The sequence below is a fragment of the Serinus canaria genome, chromosome 4, assembly GCF_022539315.1.
Source record: "Serinus canaria isolate serCan28SL12 chromosome 4, serCan2020, whole genome shotgun sequence".
NCBI classification, from domain to species: Eukaryota; Metazoa; Chordata; class Aves; order Passeriformes; family Fringillidae; genus Serinus; species Serinus canaria.
Window position 1 is genome coordinate 35,536,916 of NC_066317.1, and position 16,333 is coordinate 35,553,248.

General features: G+C 42.0%; 1 protein-coding gene across 2 annotated transcripts; it reads right to left on the reverse strand.

The window, feature by feature from the left end:
* Positions 1 to 4,335: 4,335 nt before the first annotated feature.
* Positions 4,336 to 6,755, reverse strand: HMGB2 (high mobility group box 2). 2 transcript variants are annotated; one of them, XM_009101136.4, is made up of 5 exons: positions 6,624 to 6,755; positions 5,940 to 6,109; positions 5,622 to 5,767; positions 5,359 to 5,533; positions 4,336 to 4,877 (listed from the first exon to the last, which is right to left on the reverse strand). In XM_009101136.4, the coding sequence occupies exons 2-5, from the start codon at positions 6,087 to 6,089 to the stop codon at positions 4,722 to 4,724; spliced, it is 627 nt and encodes a 208-aa protein (XP_009099384.1). In that variant the 5' UTR covers positions 6,090 to 6,109; positions 6,624 to 6,755; the 3' UTR covers positions 4,336 to 4,721. The 2 variants fall into 2 exon arrangements, with proteins under 2 accessions (XP_009099384.1, XP_030095256.1); XM_030239396.2 differs by having other exon boundaries at positions 6,547 to 6,708.
* Positions 6,756 to 16,333: the final 9,578 nt, after the last annotated feature.

The window sequence follows — 16,333 nt, forward strand, 5'->3', positions numbered from 1 at the left end:
TTGCTGGCCAAACACTTAGATATTTTGGGATGTGTAAAGAAATAGAAGCCAAAATGAGAAAACAAACAGAAAAAATCTATGCTAAGGCAAGAGAAGTGGGATCAGCCACGGTCGCCAGCCCAGCAAATAATCCGTCTCTGACAATATGTACTAGATTAAATACCAATGTTATAGACCAGATGCCTATGATAAACTGTTTTGAAAAAGTTCAGTTCATCATTGGCCAATCAAAGGTAAAACTCCTATTTCATTCTTTTTCTGATTTTCTCTCTACAATCATCTGCAACTTAATTAGTGTTCTAGGAGTTTTAAAGCCTATATCTACTGCATGTATACAGTTCCCAGGTCTGTAGCTGTTCTAACCAAGAACACACACACTCATGCATATTTACGATTTTCCAGACCATACATTTGGCTTTGGAAAAATAAGACCAGCTTTGTAAATAGGCTTTGTTCTTCAGTGACCTAAGAAAAAGGAAGCCTTCTAGGAAAATGATAAGGCAATAATGAATTTGTGTTTTGTTTGTAACTGTTTTACCTGATAATGCCTAACATGGTATTTGCTTTTCTAGCAAGCATTCATTATGTCTTCACAGAGTTATCTGTTACAGCTCCAGCATCTTCTCCAGACTAACGTAATATTACCCCATATTACCCAAAACTTGAATGTTAGGCCTGCTTTTCCCCCTTCACATGTGATAGGGGAGCACATATTAACATGTAATACAATTTGTACTAACACCACATTTCACCTGCTGGTTTTACTGTCCTGTCACTTCAGGCTGCAGCCTGGCTTTGCAGATCTTCACTGTTAGCTCTTGTTATTCATGCAAGATCTTCCACGGTGACTTACTTATGAGAAGTAGACCAGAAAAGCTCAAGTAGATCAAATCTACCTGATCTCCTTCACCTTAAGGTTTGCAGATTTCTTCAAAGAATATTTACAGCTTTACGGAACATGATTTCTTCTTGTGAAATCACAAGTTCTGTTTAGCCATTTGTCCAGCAACTCTCAGCTGTACTGTGGCTCCTACCCACTTGTCATGTAGACATTCCTGGTCTGAAGCTCTCTGCGTCTCCACTGTATGTTCTCTAAAAATTAGTGTCGTATTTGTGACCTTCTATTCATCTAGCACTTAAGACAGTTTTAAGTGAAAAAAATATAAAGTATGGCTCAAAGTTCAGCCATTTCATCACTTGAATTTCCTTAGAACTCTTGGATGAATACAATCTGTCCTGTCATTTCGTTTCAAGTTCTTTTACACTTGGATTTGAGACAGATGCTTCACCATGCATCTTCCATTTAAAAATTTTGTTGTGAAAACTGCATGAAACCCTTCTACAAGGTTAAAAAGTTTTCTTCTAGGCATTGCTACTGTATCTTGAGCATGCATTGTCCCTGGAACAGTTTGGCAGCCCTCTTGGTTCGGTGGATGCACCGGCTTTGGATGAGTTAATTTTCTTCCTAGTAGCTGGTACAGTGCTGTGTATTAGATTTAGGGGGAGGATAATGATTTCATTGTCACTGAGCAGTGTTTACACTTAGTCAAGGACTTTTCAGCTTCTCATGCTGCCCTGACAGCGAGGAGGCTGGGGGTGCACAGGGGCTGGAAGGGGACACAGCTGGGACAGGTGATCCCCACCACTGACCAAACAACAATTCAATGCCATAAGAGTCAGCATATAGCTAAGGTGAAAGCTGGTTGAAGGACACTCTTTGGAAACTGGCTGGGCATTATTTGGTTGTTTTTCATTTGCATAACTTTATTTGCATTTTTTAATCTTTTTGTTATTTTCCTTTTTAGTATAATTTATTCATTTATTATTATTTTATTTCAATTATGAAGCTGCTTCTATCTCAAGGCGTGAATTTACTAACTTTTACCATGCCACCATTTGGGGGAGCGGGTGGCTGTGTGAGGCTTGGGTGCTGGTTGGAGTTCAGACACAACAGATGTGTTTGCAAGTTGTTAGTCTGTTTTCTCATGTTGCTTTGATGCTCTTTTGCTTTGCCACATGTTGCTGTGTCTAGCCTGTTGATGTGGGGGGATTTTTTTGACTTACTGGTTTAGAAATAACTTGAACTTTCTAAAAAATGCTTTCCTACATTTGTTATTCTCTCATTCTTCCCCTTTATCCACCTCCGACTTATTTTTGGTGGTCTTTTGGTCTGCTTTACTGTGTGGGATGTCTTTATGCTGAATGTCTAGTGCAATGTGAGAGTTCTTCCCAGTGCCTGCAAACCATTTTGGGCATTCCTTTTAGTTTTGGTTTTAGACCTCCCAGTTCACCTGCAGTGAGTTATTTCATAAGTTTGTCTGTATTGAGCAGTGATGTGAAAAACTAATTCCGCTTTTCTTCTATGGCCTTATCTTTACTGAACATTCCCCTTACACTTTAATTGCTTATTAGTCCTTTCCAGCAAGTGCTCACAGATGGGCATTACATGAACTCCCTGACCTGACACATCATACCTTTTAAAGCTTAATTTGCAAGCAGTAATTTTCATGTACTCTTTTCCATTTGCCTTTATATGGAACATCCTTCTTGCAAAAAGGACAAAATATGTGGTTTTTTTTAAAAAATATTCATTATCTTTAGTCATAGCATTGTTCTCAGTTGATAGATCTGCCTGGTGCAGAGTTTTAGGTGTGCAACTTGTAAGGACACCTGAAAGATTATACTTTATCTCAATTTAAAAAAAAAAAAATCAAAAAAATCAAATTAGTCAATGTACTCTGACTTTACCCCTCCACTGCAGAAAATTTAAATAATCTTATCAGAAAGACTCCATAAAGCATCACTGTTCTGCCCAGGGAGAGAATGTTAGAGGTGGGAGGACATGATGTTGCCTTTGTACAGGGAAGTCTGAACAGGAGGTGGTAACAAGATCAGCATGATCTTGCATACACACTATAACAGGGAATTGCCTCTAGATAGAAGAATTCTTGAGTTAAGGATACAGGTGCTGTAGGACTGCAAATTCTACAGCAAAAAATGTTCTTGAACACTGAAGGTGCTGTCCTGCCTCTCACTTCTGGTTTATGCCTGCGGCTTCAGGAAATCTGAGCCTGAAAAATGGAGCCATTGATCTCACCTGTGCCAAGTTATCTCTGGCAGGTCCAACATGTAAAACAGCAGCTTCTCCTTCTGATGCCACTTAAATATCTCAGAGGCAGGGTGGGAAGGAAAAAGAAGCTCTGGGGTTCTAAGGCTCTCAAAGATTAACACTTACTCCACTATAAAAATATTTGAATTGTCTTTACAGTTACTTAATTTCCATGCTTACAAGAATATACTGTTTTTCACAAGCCTCTTGTTTCAGAAAGTGCTGATATCTTTGACCTATTCAGTGACATTTACCATAGTAAAGTCCTGAAAACACTTTTTATCTTATACATAGTACAATGATAGGACACAAACTTACTTCATAATCTAATGGACAATAGGGACACATTTTAAACAAAATCTTGGAAGCCTGCCCTCTTATATTACTTAATTTTTAGACATTACACATTTCAGGGCAGGGCTTTTCAAAGGCTAATAAAAGTTATTTCCTGGTATTTAGCTCAACAAATTAAACTTGAGCTATTTAGTTTAGCTGTAGGATCTCAAATTCCCCAGATGAAAATATTGTTAGGTACCTAGATTTAGGCCTTTATATATATTAAAGTAAAATAAAAGGTGAGAGCCAAGAAATAGTATAACTGGTGACACTGTTACAACCACAAACAGGAACGTATGAGAAGCACTTGTTCTTTACAAATGCCTTCTCTTGCTGCAGGAATCTACCGGGGGTAGACATTCCAACATTTTTCATGCTGTTCTGCAAGCTGTGTATTTTATGAGAAGCCAGTAATACTAGAGCCAGGGAGAGAGGGAAGGAGTAGCAACATCTGGGAAGACATGCCTCTAACCACATCTGTCTTATAGCCAAGGCCAAGGACCCGATGCTCTGAGAGTTCCAAACATTGACTCATTATCAGCTCCTATGCCAAAACAAAGGCCTGTGCTTCAGCAGTCTGGGGAAAGAAGATCATCCAGGAGTAATTACCCAGAACTTGACTACTTAAAAGATTTTTTTTTTTCACCCACAAGGTAACACAGGCAAAGGCTACTCTAAGGAAAGCATCAGTTTTAACTAATGGCAGTGGGAGAGGAAATCAGTTAAAGTAGTTTGTTTAAGTGGCAGCAAAAGCTCCAGGAGTCAATGCCTAAGGGACTTGCCAGTTCTGCAGTAACAGCAAGAGCCCAAGAACACTGCCTGTTCCCACAGAGGATTCCAGCATTCTGGGGGTGCCCAGCTTCTCAGAAACATCATGAACGCAAAAAGAATAATGTACAACATTTTATTACAAAACTGTTAAAAAAGTAATACAATGCAACAAAATACTACAAAATACAAGATCAGCTATTAAGCTACCTTTGTTTTACTTAGCTAAAAAGAAACACCTGGCTATCAGTCACTGAATTTCAATAAAACCATTAAATATGCAGAAACAGCAGAAACATTCAACAACTTTTGTTTTTCCAAATCGAACTGTAGCAGCCCTTGGCTACTGCTTACATTATAAACTGAAGTCTCCCTACAAAGAACCACATTACCTATACACAATTCTGTACAGATTTTTATACTGAAGCTAACAATGAGCTGCACTTGAGTTCACATTCTTAGCAAAATATTGGATTTCGAGCATAAATCTTTACAGCAGGACATTCATTTATTCCTCATCCTCATCTTCTTCTTCCTCTTCTTCCTCCTCTTCCTCTTCCTCCTCCTCCTCCTCTGGTTCTGCTTTCTTCTTAGATCCTGCAGGCCTACCTGGGCCCTTCTTTCCTGCATCACTCTTGCTCTTGGCACGATATGCTGCAATGTCCTGCAAGAAAAATTCTTTTTAAGTTGCTAGCACTAGAACACTGAAGACAAATCTGTACTGCTTTGGTATTTCAACACTACTGTACTGCACAAGTCAGATACAGTGCATGCAAAAAAGCAGAATTCACACCTTGGGACTTTCATGCTTAAACCTTTGAGCAAAAGAACATACAATGCAGACAGTTTTAAGAATTTTATGACCACGGTGCTTTGGAGTCTGACTACATTTGTTTTAGCAAGCAGGTGACCTGATTTGTGGTAGTAAGTCATCTTACTGGTAAAATCTCTAGACGAGCAAAACCCACATCCAGGTTCACTGTAAGGATTAAAGATACCTGCCCTGCCACACCTTTCCATGTCTTCTAAAGGGTGACAGAAAGCATTAAGAATTATAAGCCCCTTATGGTGTGGGTGCAAGACACAAGTTACATATTTACAGTGAGCTCCACAACTTTAACTTTGTTGTATTACTTTTACTGTACCTTTTCATACTTCTCCTTTAGTTTTGCAGCCTTCTGTTCATATGGCTGTTTATCTTTGGCTGACTGTTCAGACCACATTTCACCTAATTTCTTTGCTGTATCTCCAATAGACAAGCCAGGATGGTCGTTTTTGATTTTCGGACGGTGTTCAGAACAGAAAAGGAAGAATGCAGATCTACATCGGGAGACAGTGATTAAAGTTAAGTATCAACCTATTAGAGTACTTTTCTCTAATGGGGGGAGGGAGTCATAGAAACACTCACGGAGGTCTTTTAGGAGCGTTGGGGTCCTTTTTCTTCCCCTTCTTCTCGCCTTTGGGAGGAACATAGTTTTTCATCTCCCTGTCATAGCGAGCTTTGTCTCCTTTAGCCATTTCTTCAAACTTTCCTTTTTCCTTGCTTGACATTGTCTGTGGACACACGAAGGGGAAAGAAGAGGCTGGATGAGATAAAGCAGCTACTGACCCACTAACGCCTAAGCAGCAGCTGCTACCAGGGATCTTTTCCCAGCAGCACGCAGCAGGGGCGGGGGCTGGCCCGGCAAGGGCTCAGCACGGCTCGGCCCGGCCGGGCGCCGCTCACCTTCCACCGCTCCGAGCACTTCCGCGAGAACTCTGCGAAGTTGACGGACGAGTCCGGGTGCTTCTTCTTGTGCTCCTCGCGGCACGTTTGCACGAAGTAGGCGTACGAGGACATCTTGCCTCGCGGCTTATTGGGGTCGCCTTTGCCCATGGCGAGGTCGGCGCGGCTCCCTGCGGGAGGAGGTGGGTGGGGAGGGGCCGTGAGGCGGGGCCGCGCCTCACGGGCCGTTCCCGCCTCTCGCCCGCCGGCGCCTTCCCGCCTCAGCGCGCCCGGCCCCGCCCCGCCACGGCCCCTCTTCTCGCGCCCCCCCGCCGGTGCCGCGGCACCTTCCCAGCCGGGCGTCTCTCCCCGCCCCCGGCAGCGGCTGCGGCGGGCAGCCCGCCCGGCCCCGCCGCCCCTGCCCCAGCCCGCCCCGCCGGGGCCGGAGCCGCCGCCGCCCTCCCGGCCCCACCCGCCCGCCAGGAATCCTCCCCTCAGCCCCGGGCGCGCCGCCCGCCAGCCCGCCAGGGGAGCCCCCCGCTGTCTCTGCGCCCGGGACCGCCGCTAGTGTCCGCTCCTCCCCGCCTCCCTCCGTCCCTCCCGGCGCGCTGAGCTCCGCGGGCCTTGCCTGGCTGGGCGGAGCGGGCGGCGCGGGCGCTGTTCCCTCAGGTGCTGCTGCCGAATGCTGCCCGGCCGCGCACTTACCGCCTCTTGTTTTCCGCGGCACTGCCCGCCACAGCAACCCGACCCGCGGCGCCCGAGAGCCCGCCCCCCACCGCAGCGCATTGGCTGCCGCGCACGTTCAAACTGCCCGAAACTCCACCCCCTGGCGCAGAGACCGGACAGGATTGGCTGTCTGCTGCCCTGACGTCAGTGGTCGAGCTACTCCCGGGCTAGGTCGAGCGCGAGGGGGTCGTTGGCGCTTATACCCGTTGGAACCGGTTGGGGTGAGGAGAGCGAGGGGGCGGGGCTGGGCGGAGCGCGCTGGGCGGTGATTGGGGGAGAGGGACGGTTTAAAAAACCGCGGGGGCCTCTGCCATTGGCCGGCGGAGGCTGCGGCTGATCTGATTGGGCGGAGCGCTGGGGGAGCAGCATGGTTTAAAAATACAAAGGGAGCGGGGCCGGCGATGCCTCTCTGAGCTCCGTGCCTCAGCTCGGCCGGCCCGGCTCGGGGCGGCCGGGGCAGCAGCGCCGCTCTCTGCCTCCGTCCTTCCGTCCGTGGGGCGGGGGTCTGGCGGGCAGCAGCGGCTGGCTGTAAAGCTGGGCTGAAAGTTGGGGTTCGGCGCCCAGGCGAGCTCCGTTTCTGGGGGTGCCCCAACCATCCCGGCCCGGCCCGCCGCGGGGTAGGGGCTGCGGTGGTGCCCGCCCCCGGCTCCAGTCTGGGGTCTCCCGCTGAAGCAGAGTGTGTGGTTTGTAGCGATCCCTGGGCAGAGAGAGCTCCTGCTCCCCTCTCCCCGGCTAGAGGGGCCTGGAAGAGCCGGGGGCTGCTTGAGGGCGGTGCGTTCCGCACTCAGGCCGGGGCAGAGGCGCTGAGAAGGGAAGGTGTCGGCTCTCCGAGCTTGGTGCTCCCTGTAATGTGCAGGCTGCAGCAGTGGAAAGCCTGGGACGCAGTCTCGGTCGAACTGAGGTTTTAATGCAAGCCACGCCCGTGGTTTGCATTACTGCTTTCAAGCGTACCGCTAGCAGCGAATCTGGCCCTTTGGGTTTGCGGAGAAAACTGAAGTTTCCATACGGTTACTTATACTGCGATGTCACCCCAGACTACATACATTGGTTTTGCTGACGCTGGTTTTCTTCTGTCTGATTATTTTCATCCAATTTTCAATTTTGGGTAAATGTTCTTAGTAATCTAAGTGGTTTTTAACACTCTTGTTTTTTCAGGTGTAGTTTATAGCCCTAGTGAGAAGCAGGTTATTACTTTGTTTACTGAAGATGCGGTGCCTTCAGTAGAACTTTCATCATGTTAACCTTCCTCAGTGGTAAGAAAAAACACTCCCTAAGCTTTGTGACAGTATTGAGTAGCTGCAGGTGTGACAGTGGCCAATGTCTTTATCTCCAGCCTCCCCAGTTCAGAGCTGCTCAGTATAAGAATTTATCAGGTTCAGTTCTTCAAGCTTTTCTTCTTTTCCTTCTGACAAGTACAAGTTCACATGCAACAGTTCACTAATGTGGTAGTAAATGCCTCCTTTATCCCTGTTTCATTTTAAGCTTTGTATGTTTGCCCAAACTGCAGCCCTAAAAGCCAAAATCCTCTACAAGAGGTTAATTGGGAGGTAAATTAACAGAGCAACCCACAGATTATGCATTCCCTCTGCAGATGTCAGAGCCTTCAGAAGCCAGTTATTCAAAACCTTGTATCAGTTCACTTATGTGGCTATCACTTTTGATAGTGTTTAGCATACAAATAAAGCTTAGCCTTCCTTACCTCCTAAAATAAACATTTGCATGGGGAATGTTTCATGTTCTGGTTTGGGCTTGTTATTGCTGTATTCCACTGCTTCTCTGTAGCCAATTAATGTTCTGAGTTCTACGCAGGTCTGTCTGTCCACTTTGCAGAGAGTTGTTTTGTCATGCAGCTTTAAAAATGCCTTTACCTTTATCTTACATGCCTTTATCTTACATGAAAAGCACTATTTTATTTAACAAGTTAAGCTGCCAGATGGGTCACTCATTTACTTTGTGGTGAACCACCTCTGTACAAAAGCTACTTGTGAAGTGTGTTCTTGTTAATAAAGCAATTTTGTAAAAGATGGTACAATTTTACAGTACTGGTGTGAGTGAATCGTAGTACAACCATTGGTATCTGTGGTGTAAAAGCATTCTTTGTATGCCAGACTGATCTAGACACTCTCTGACAGTTATTGGAGGGAGGAGGGGGAAGAAAATATTTTAGGTAAGTTTTACTAACATTTTCACTCTTTTAACATGAATGTTCCACGTTCATGTAAAAAAATTACTTTGGAACACTCTTTGGAAATTTTGTGATGTAATTGCAGTAAGGCTTCCGCTGTTGCATTTGTTTTTATATCTGCTCTAAGTATATGAAGAAAATTATTGTGGAAAAGCAGGTGGGGTGAGAAAGTGTAATTATTGCTATGGGAAAAAATGAGATCTGCCTTTCAAATGATTTAATCAAATGTTTTAAGAAAGAAATTAGGATCTTTAAATTTTCTTACCTGGAAAAGAAAGCTTTTGTACACTTTGTTAGACCCAATTTGTTACATCATGCTGTCTCATACAACACAGGGCACATGAGAAACCAGAGTAACATCTGTCTGTCCTCCAACAAGGAAGGCAGTATTGAGAATTTTCCATGCTCGAACATGATACTGGAAGCTTCCCACAGCAGTGCCAATGCTGAAAGCCCCACCGCACAAGAATGCTGATGTTAGGAACTTGTGATTCCCAAAGCTTTGCCTTCCTCCCAGCACCCTCATGCCTGGAAAAGCACTTCTCAGCTTCCACAATAAGCTGTCACTGTTTTTCATTGTTCCACACTGTTCCTTTTCAGACAAAAACATAATTTGTGTCTCCAGAGATTCAGTCACTGTTACTCTTCTAAAGCAGTGTTCTATGCAGTATTGACTTTGGTCAGTACGCATGGTTAATTTATTAACCACATGTGCATGACAGTTGTGGGGAAGAAGCATAAACTCCGGGACTTGAAGTTACTTCAGTGTGAATAATTCTGCTCATGAAATGACTCTTTGGTTTTATAGCTCCCTGGCTTTGAGCCCTTCTGGGTTTCTCATCTGCCCCACAATTTGGGGTGCTATTGTTAACTCGGCTTAATCTTCAGTAAAATGCAAGTGAGAGAGATGAGCAGTGAGGCTAGAAATTCTGCATAGAAGTCACAGAAAAGACCAGATGGGTGAGACTGGGTTATAGAGCTGAGAAATGGATTTAAAGAAAATTATATCAGAGACAACAAAAATGTGTGCTTTGAGTTATACTGCTTTCTGTTATACTGTATCTCTTGGCTTCTGTGGGCTGCTTCTAGAGCTTTTCTGGATAGTGGTGTCAGTGTGGACAAAGCAAGGGAAGAAAGGAACAAAGGCCTTTTATTTGAATTAAATCATCGGCGGATCCATTACAACAGATACTGTTCAGCTGAGGAGATTGCAAACTACAGTTGCGTGACCTTAACTCTGACCAAACTTGCATTCTGGTATAAGTGTATTTATGTAGTGATGCTGTCAGTCAGTGGGATAAGGAAACTCTAATGTTACTTTCCAGAGAATCTCCTACTAACCAAATTCCTATATGGAATATGCCTTAATGTATCCTAATGGCAGTAAAATTCTGCTTTGGAAAGTTGTCACTCTAGACTGATAGGCAATTTCTTTTTCCAGGCCTGAAAAATCAGTGGATGAATAATGAATGTGAGGTAAAACTGCTCTTGGTTTTAATCAAACCAAACTTCACTAATAGGAATGGAAGATGTAGAAAGAAAGCAAATTTAGCTTTAATCAGCAGGTTTCTTTGTTGCAGAAAAAAAGATTAAAATTCAAGACACAAAAAACATGTAAGTAGGTCACTGCTTTGAAAACCCTTTTAATGCGAGTTACAAAGTCTACAGACAGCAACAGTGTTTTAGGTCTATTTTTTTGTGAGCGTCTCTCACTAGATATATGGTGGGACCTCTAGGATGAAAAGCAAAGATCAAAACTATTTAAGCTACTGCTTATCTAAGTTCAACACAAAACTTATTTGGTTGTAGTGTTCTGGTTATAAGCAGTTATTTTCTTGTACTTTGATAAAAACACATAACCGCTGCTTCCTAAAAGTTTACAAAACTGGTATTTGTCAATATCTTGAAGGATTGCATTTAAGACGGTGTGTTAGAAGTTCCCCAGATTTTTTTTGTGTTGTATAACATGTAAATAATATGCATGTTGTAAAAATGAAATCCATTTACCCTTTAAACATTAGGGTTTTTATTATGCAGGCCATTGTAAAGACTGCATAACCAGTTAAGCAGCTCATAGGCAAATGCAGCTGTGTTAGTTACACCAGGCTGGGTTAGTCTGAAAGCTCAGAGCTTGTTTTGACTTTGTGCTGTGTACCCAATACCGAAAACAAAGGCAGCCTGCATGAGACACTATCCAGGACAGCTGCAGAGCAAAGGCTGAAACTGCAGCAGTCATATGTTAAGAAACAAATACAACAAATCTCTTCTGGTACTAACACAGATGATATTAGGAATAATAGCAATTCCTGATCACAGTAATTGTTACCTGAACTTTTTCAGTCTTAATTTGACAGTAACTTTTTTTTTTTGCATTGGGTTTACACGCTTTTAACTTCTTAAAACATTTTTTTGCTTTTCTAATTCACCTGGCTTTCACTCACTTTCTTGTTTACATTCAAAGTAATACTCATGCAACATTTTCCCCTCAAGATATTTAATTTTTTTTTTGTTTTGCTATATTGCTAATCCCTCTTTACAGGTGTGAGAAGAAAGCACCAATTTGTCATAGAGTGGATAGTTTCCCAGGCAGTTTAGAGGGGCTCTAAAATGTTGATAGCCCTTATTTACAGCAAGAATATGGTTTAAATGGGTAAAATACTTTCTATTCTTCTCTCCCCACCTCCAAACTCTTCCAGTGTTGGTAAACATTGGTACTTTGCCTGAAACATATACAAAACTTACTCTTAAGAAATGAAATTTAATTGCCAATGAAATTGTTCTGTATTTTGTGAATTGGAGAGCATAGTGTGAGAATGTTTTTCTCCTTCTAAGCTGTAAGACAAAGGGTTGGACTGCATCTGGCCCTGGAGGTGTGGCATCCAGTGAGGAGATCCAAAGAGGTTGTGGTCACAGTCCAGTTTCGAATTAGTCTTGTTTGACAGTAGCTGTTGGTGCTTGCTGCTGCCAGAATGAAGTCCCTGTCAACCCATGGTGACTTACAAATATTGACAAACCAGAATGCTTTGTTTGTACCTTCATCCAATCTAAGAAACTGTTTTCTCCTGTGGTCATGTGGGCTAGAAACTTGAAATGAGTCTGAACCTGACAGTAGGATGGGTTTGCTATGTCACTGCAGCTCTAAAGAAGAGAACAGTGGGAGCTGGCAAGGCTGTGTGTCATGGGCTGCAAGAGGAAGGAGCCAGCAGAGATAAGTAGGTTTGGCTGGTAACAACCAAGTACCTCATAAGCACTGTGATATTCATCAACATACTGGTCTTTATCTTGCATCCAAATAGTGGAAAAGCTTAAATTAATTTCAGTGGTCTCATTAAACTTAAATGGGTCTCAAGTGCTGGTCATGCATCGTTGTTAATGTAGACATTGTTGGGAGAATAATTTATTCAGTTACTTCTGGCAACTAGTGCTGTGATATGTGTCATAGAAAGGACACAGGATACTTAGGTGGTCTGAGACTAGAAAGAAAATGCTCATGAAGTTTTGAAATTGTTGATTGAATCATCAGTCTCATTTTTATTCATGGTTCCCATGGGATTTTCCAGCAGCTGGTAATATCAATGTATCGCTTCCTTACAGCAGCCCATTGCACACCCTACTCTATACTGCTAAAGAACTTTACAGTAACAGGGGAGGTTGAGTTTGTTGGAATATAAGCCTATCTGTATCTTTTATCCAGAAGGAGCTCTGCAGGAGGTCAGGAAAGCATTTAAACCCCAAATGCACGGGTAATTTTATTAATTTTATTTTTATGAAAGTGTCTGCATTAGTATCAGACTATGTTGTTTTTACTGAGGAAATCCAAGTATCTAACTGATGGTTTGGTGGAAGAAGTGCTCCCCTGCTCCCAAGAGACACTTAAAACCAGCTGTTAACTTCAACTAGAGCTAAGTAAGACCTAGAGAGGGTTATAACTGTACTGCAGACAAGGACACTCAAAGAGGCTCTTAAGGCTGCAGAACTTTTCTCTTTTCCTTTCTGTAAAATGAATATGTATCAGAAGAGGACATGATGGTGTAGAAAAGCCCTGTAGATTCTAGGATCCTCTGATAGAACCTGAAAAAACCTCTGACAAAACCTGAAATCTGGAGATAGTGTAGTATTTGTTATACAAAGCAAGAGATGAAAGCCATTGTCAAATCTGAATTTCTATAACAAGAAAACAGTAGCTCACAAAATGCAAGACTGTAGCACAGGGTACATTATGTACAGTGCTTTTTGTGGTATCAAGAGTGCATTATAGACCAGCAAAATTTACTGAAAAGATAAATGACAGTTTATCTTGCAGAGAAAAACATCTGAGCAAATTTTTTATTCATGTCAAAGGATTGAAAAATAATTCTTGAGCAATATACTACATTGGTCTATTACTAGTAGTTAAATTTTTATTGCATTACACAAAACCTCTGGGGGTGATACTTTTCCACAATATGTTTCAGATAGCTGCTTTATATTTCTGAAGAGCATGAGTGATGATTTAATGGAGTCTCTTTCAAACTGCGATCTCATATAATTAATCAAAATTAATTATATGAGAAACAAAATTAATCAAAGCAACCTGGATGAACAGGAGATGAGTGACTGTGAAACAAGCAGATAGAGGTGCACTTGGGTTGAGTGGAGGCTTCTGAGGAGGAGATGGGGCGTTGAAACTGAGGGGTACCTAAGGCAAAGCTGGAGGTTGGCTTCTCTGCTTCTGTGTGGTCATTGTATTTGAATTTCCTCTCCTAACACATCCTTCATTGTTTAAGTCCACTAACAAACAATTTGTCAAGTACATTTAACAAAGAACATAATATAATTTTTGCACATAAGAACGATGCATTCTACCAGACGATCCTCCCATGCTTCCTGTAACTAATGGCTTATTATGAAAGAGAATTTGCACAAACCATTACAGGGAGTGAATTACAAAACTTTAAAGCTTTTACAGTACATGGGTTTAACAGTTTTAATCCTAAATTATTCTTAAAACAAAATGTGTCGTTTTGGACCTTCTTTACTGCTTTAAATCTTTAAATAAAAGCCTTTGTTATATACACTCTTTCATACATCTTGAGTTTCTTGTACAAGGCTGAATGCCTATAAAAGAAAGACTGGCTTCAGCTGGATTCAGACCTGGAGATAATTCAGGTTAAAGTTATGATTCTTTTTTCTGTTACTGTATTTCTTGAACCATATACAATAACGTCTATGTGTACTAATACAGATTAGGTTTTGTTATACCATTAATTATCTGAAATTATACTTTAACTGTCCTAGCCTAAAACGTAAAGAAGTAAAAAAGTACAGTCTGTAGGCAAGTTCCAATATTCCTATGCTTTGGGTCTATGCTTTAACAAATTTGGACAATAAATTAGAAGCAGAGCAACAGGCAGTAGTAGGTTAGGTGGTGCTGGAGTGGGAAAAGAAATAAGGTACTATAAAAAAATCAGAAAAAAAAGAAAAGGAAAAATTAAAAAGATAGCACTTGCTTCTGGTAAGGAAGGAGAGATTTGGTCACTGTTCTTTATCACAGGTATGCTTGCTTATCAAGTAGGTTGCTTTTTTATTAAAATTACCAGGGTGTGTGATGGAATTTGCAGAACTTTTCATGTGTTTTAAAGGAATCTTTTTTCACTGAAGTCATCATAATACATATCAAATAAAATGTATATTTGCTGAGAAAAATGTATACCGATAGTTTTCTTTATTATTCCTTTTGCTAACAGGATGATTCAGGGGCTGAACACAAGTGCAGTAATGTACCCTTAGACTTCAAGTGAATGGTACCTGCTGGGGAAGGGAATCATCCTCCTCAGCTGAACTTTATGCCATGGAAATGCATACAAAGTTGCAAGAGCCACATTTATCTTCCAGGATTGATTACCAGTAATGTGTTTGCAATGTGCTTGCAATATATCCAAGGTGATGTATCTGATTATCATTCTTCTCTCTCAAATTACAAAACACATCAATCAAAAGCTAACAGGAGCTGGGACATATGGCATCTCAGAGAAGAACAAGCTGCTGACTCCCACCTGTGCCTGGCCTGCCTCAGGAAGAGCCACAGTCCCACTGACTTCAGAGCCTTGGAGCTGTGAATCCAGACTTTTTGGGATGCTGTACTCTCTCTGCATGTCACTTACAAGTCATCCATGCTGTGTTCTTGGCACCCCCAAGGGATACAGATTATTGCTGCCTTCTGTACTACTCAGCTCTGCTGTGAGTACTAGTGACACGCCATGTACAGGGTAGTTGGTTTGGAGCTGCAGTTTCCTTTGAACTGATTTAATTTTTGAAGTTTAATCAGTACATGGTTGCAATGCTGCATGTTTTTATGTTCATTTAAAATATGTCCCTGTACATGCTTTATTTATATCTGAATACTTATGGTACCCAGTACTAGAGTTTGTTTAAAAATTGTAATTTTAGACAACACACACACAATGATTTTTCTTTTTATTTCATGTAGCCAAAGCTTCTTGAAAGTTTGCAAATCCATTTTGTAGTAAGCTTCATACTGTCTGATAAACCCGTGTAGCTGCAGCTCTTTGTATTTTTCATCCCACATGTGATGCAAGATTAAAAGTGACATGATTTCCTTGTTACTGTAAGCAGGTGATCATACCAAACGAGGTGGTCTCACAGTCCTGCCCTTCTGCTGCACCATCCTGTGTGCTGGGGCATCCTGCATCTGAGCAGTAAAGCAGATCAGGATTAAATCCAAACGATTTCTCTTCTTGTTAACCTAGTTGGAACCCAATAGAGTTTGCTGTGCAGCCACAGCAATGTTTTTATGGGCACAAAGAGGCACAGGTGTGAAAATGAGCAGCTTACAGCACAAACAGAACCATCTTTCTAAGTCCCACGACTCTCTTATCGTGACCTAATCATGAAACTATGATACTACTTTACTTGAAATTACGCTTATAAATTAGCATCTTGGCAAGCACGGCTGGGTAACATAATCAGGCTTTTAACTGCTCCTAAACTGTACAAAGAGGATCAGAAACATTTAAAATGCAGAAGTGATCTTTCCATCAAACCAAACAACAGCAGCCAGACCCAGATAGACATATTTTATGCTCACAGTAAGGTCAAATCCATCTGAAAAACAAACCAAACAACAACAACAACAACAAAAAAAAAAAAAAAAAAAAAAAAAAAAAAAAAAAAAAAGAAACAGGCAAAAGGACCTCAAAAGACATTATTGTCCAAGAGTCTAAAAATTGCTATTCATGACCCAGATTTCCACCAAAGAATTCCTGGAACTCACGCTTGTCCCACTTTTCCTGGATTTTAATGTCTGCTATTATTGTTATTGGGGGTTTTGTTCTTTTTTTTATCTTAACATTATTACATTTTTCAAAAGTTTGAAATCACAAACTCAAAAAGTGAGTTAAATCTTTGATGCCCGAGATTGCTCAGCAGCAGAGCGTGGAATTAAACCTAGGTATCATACAGTCTTCAGCTTGGCTGATAACAAAGCAGAGTTCAGTATTTTTTC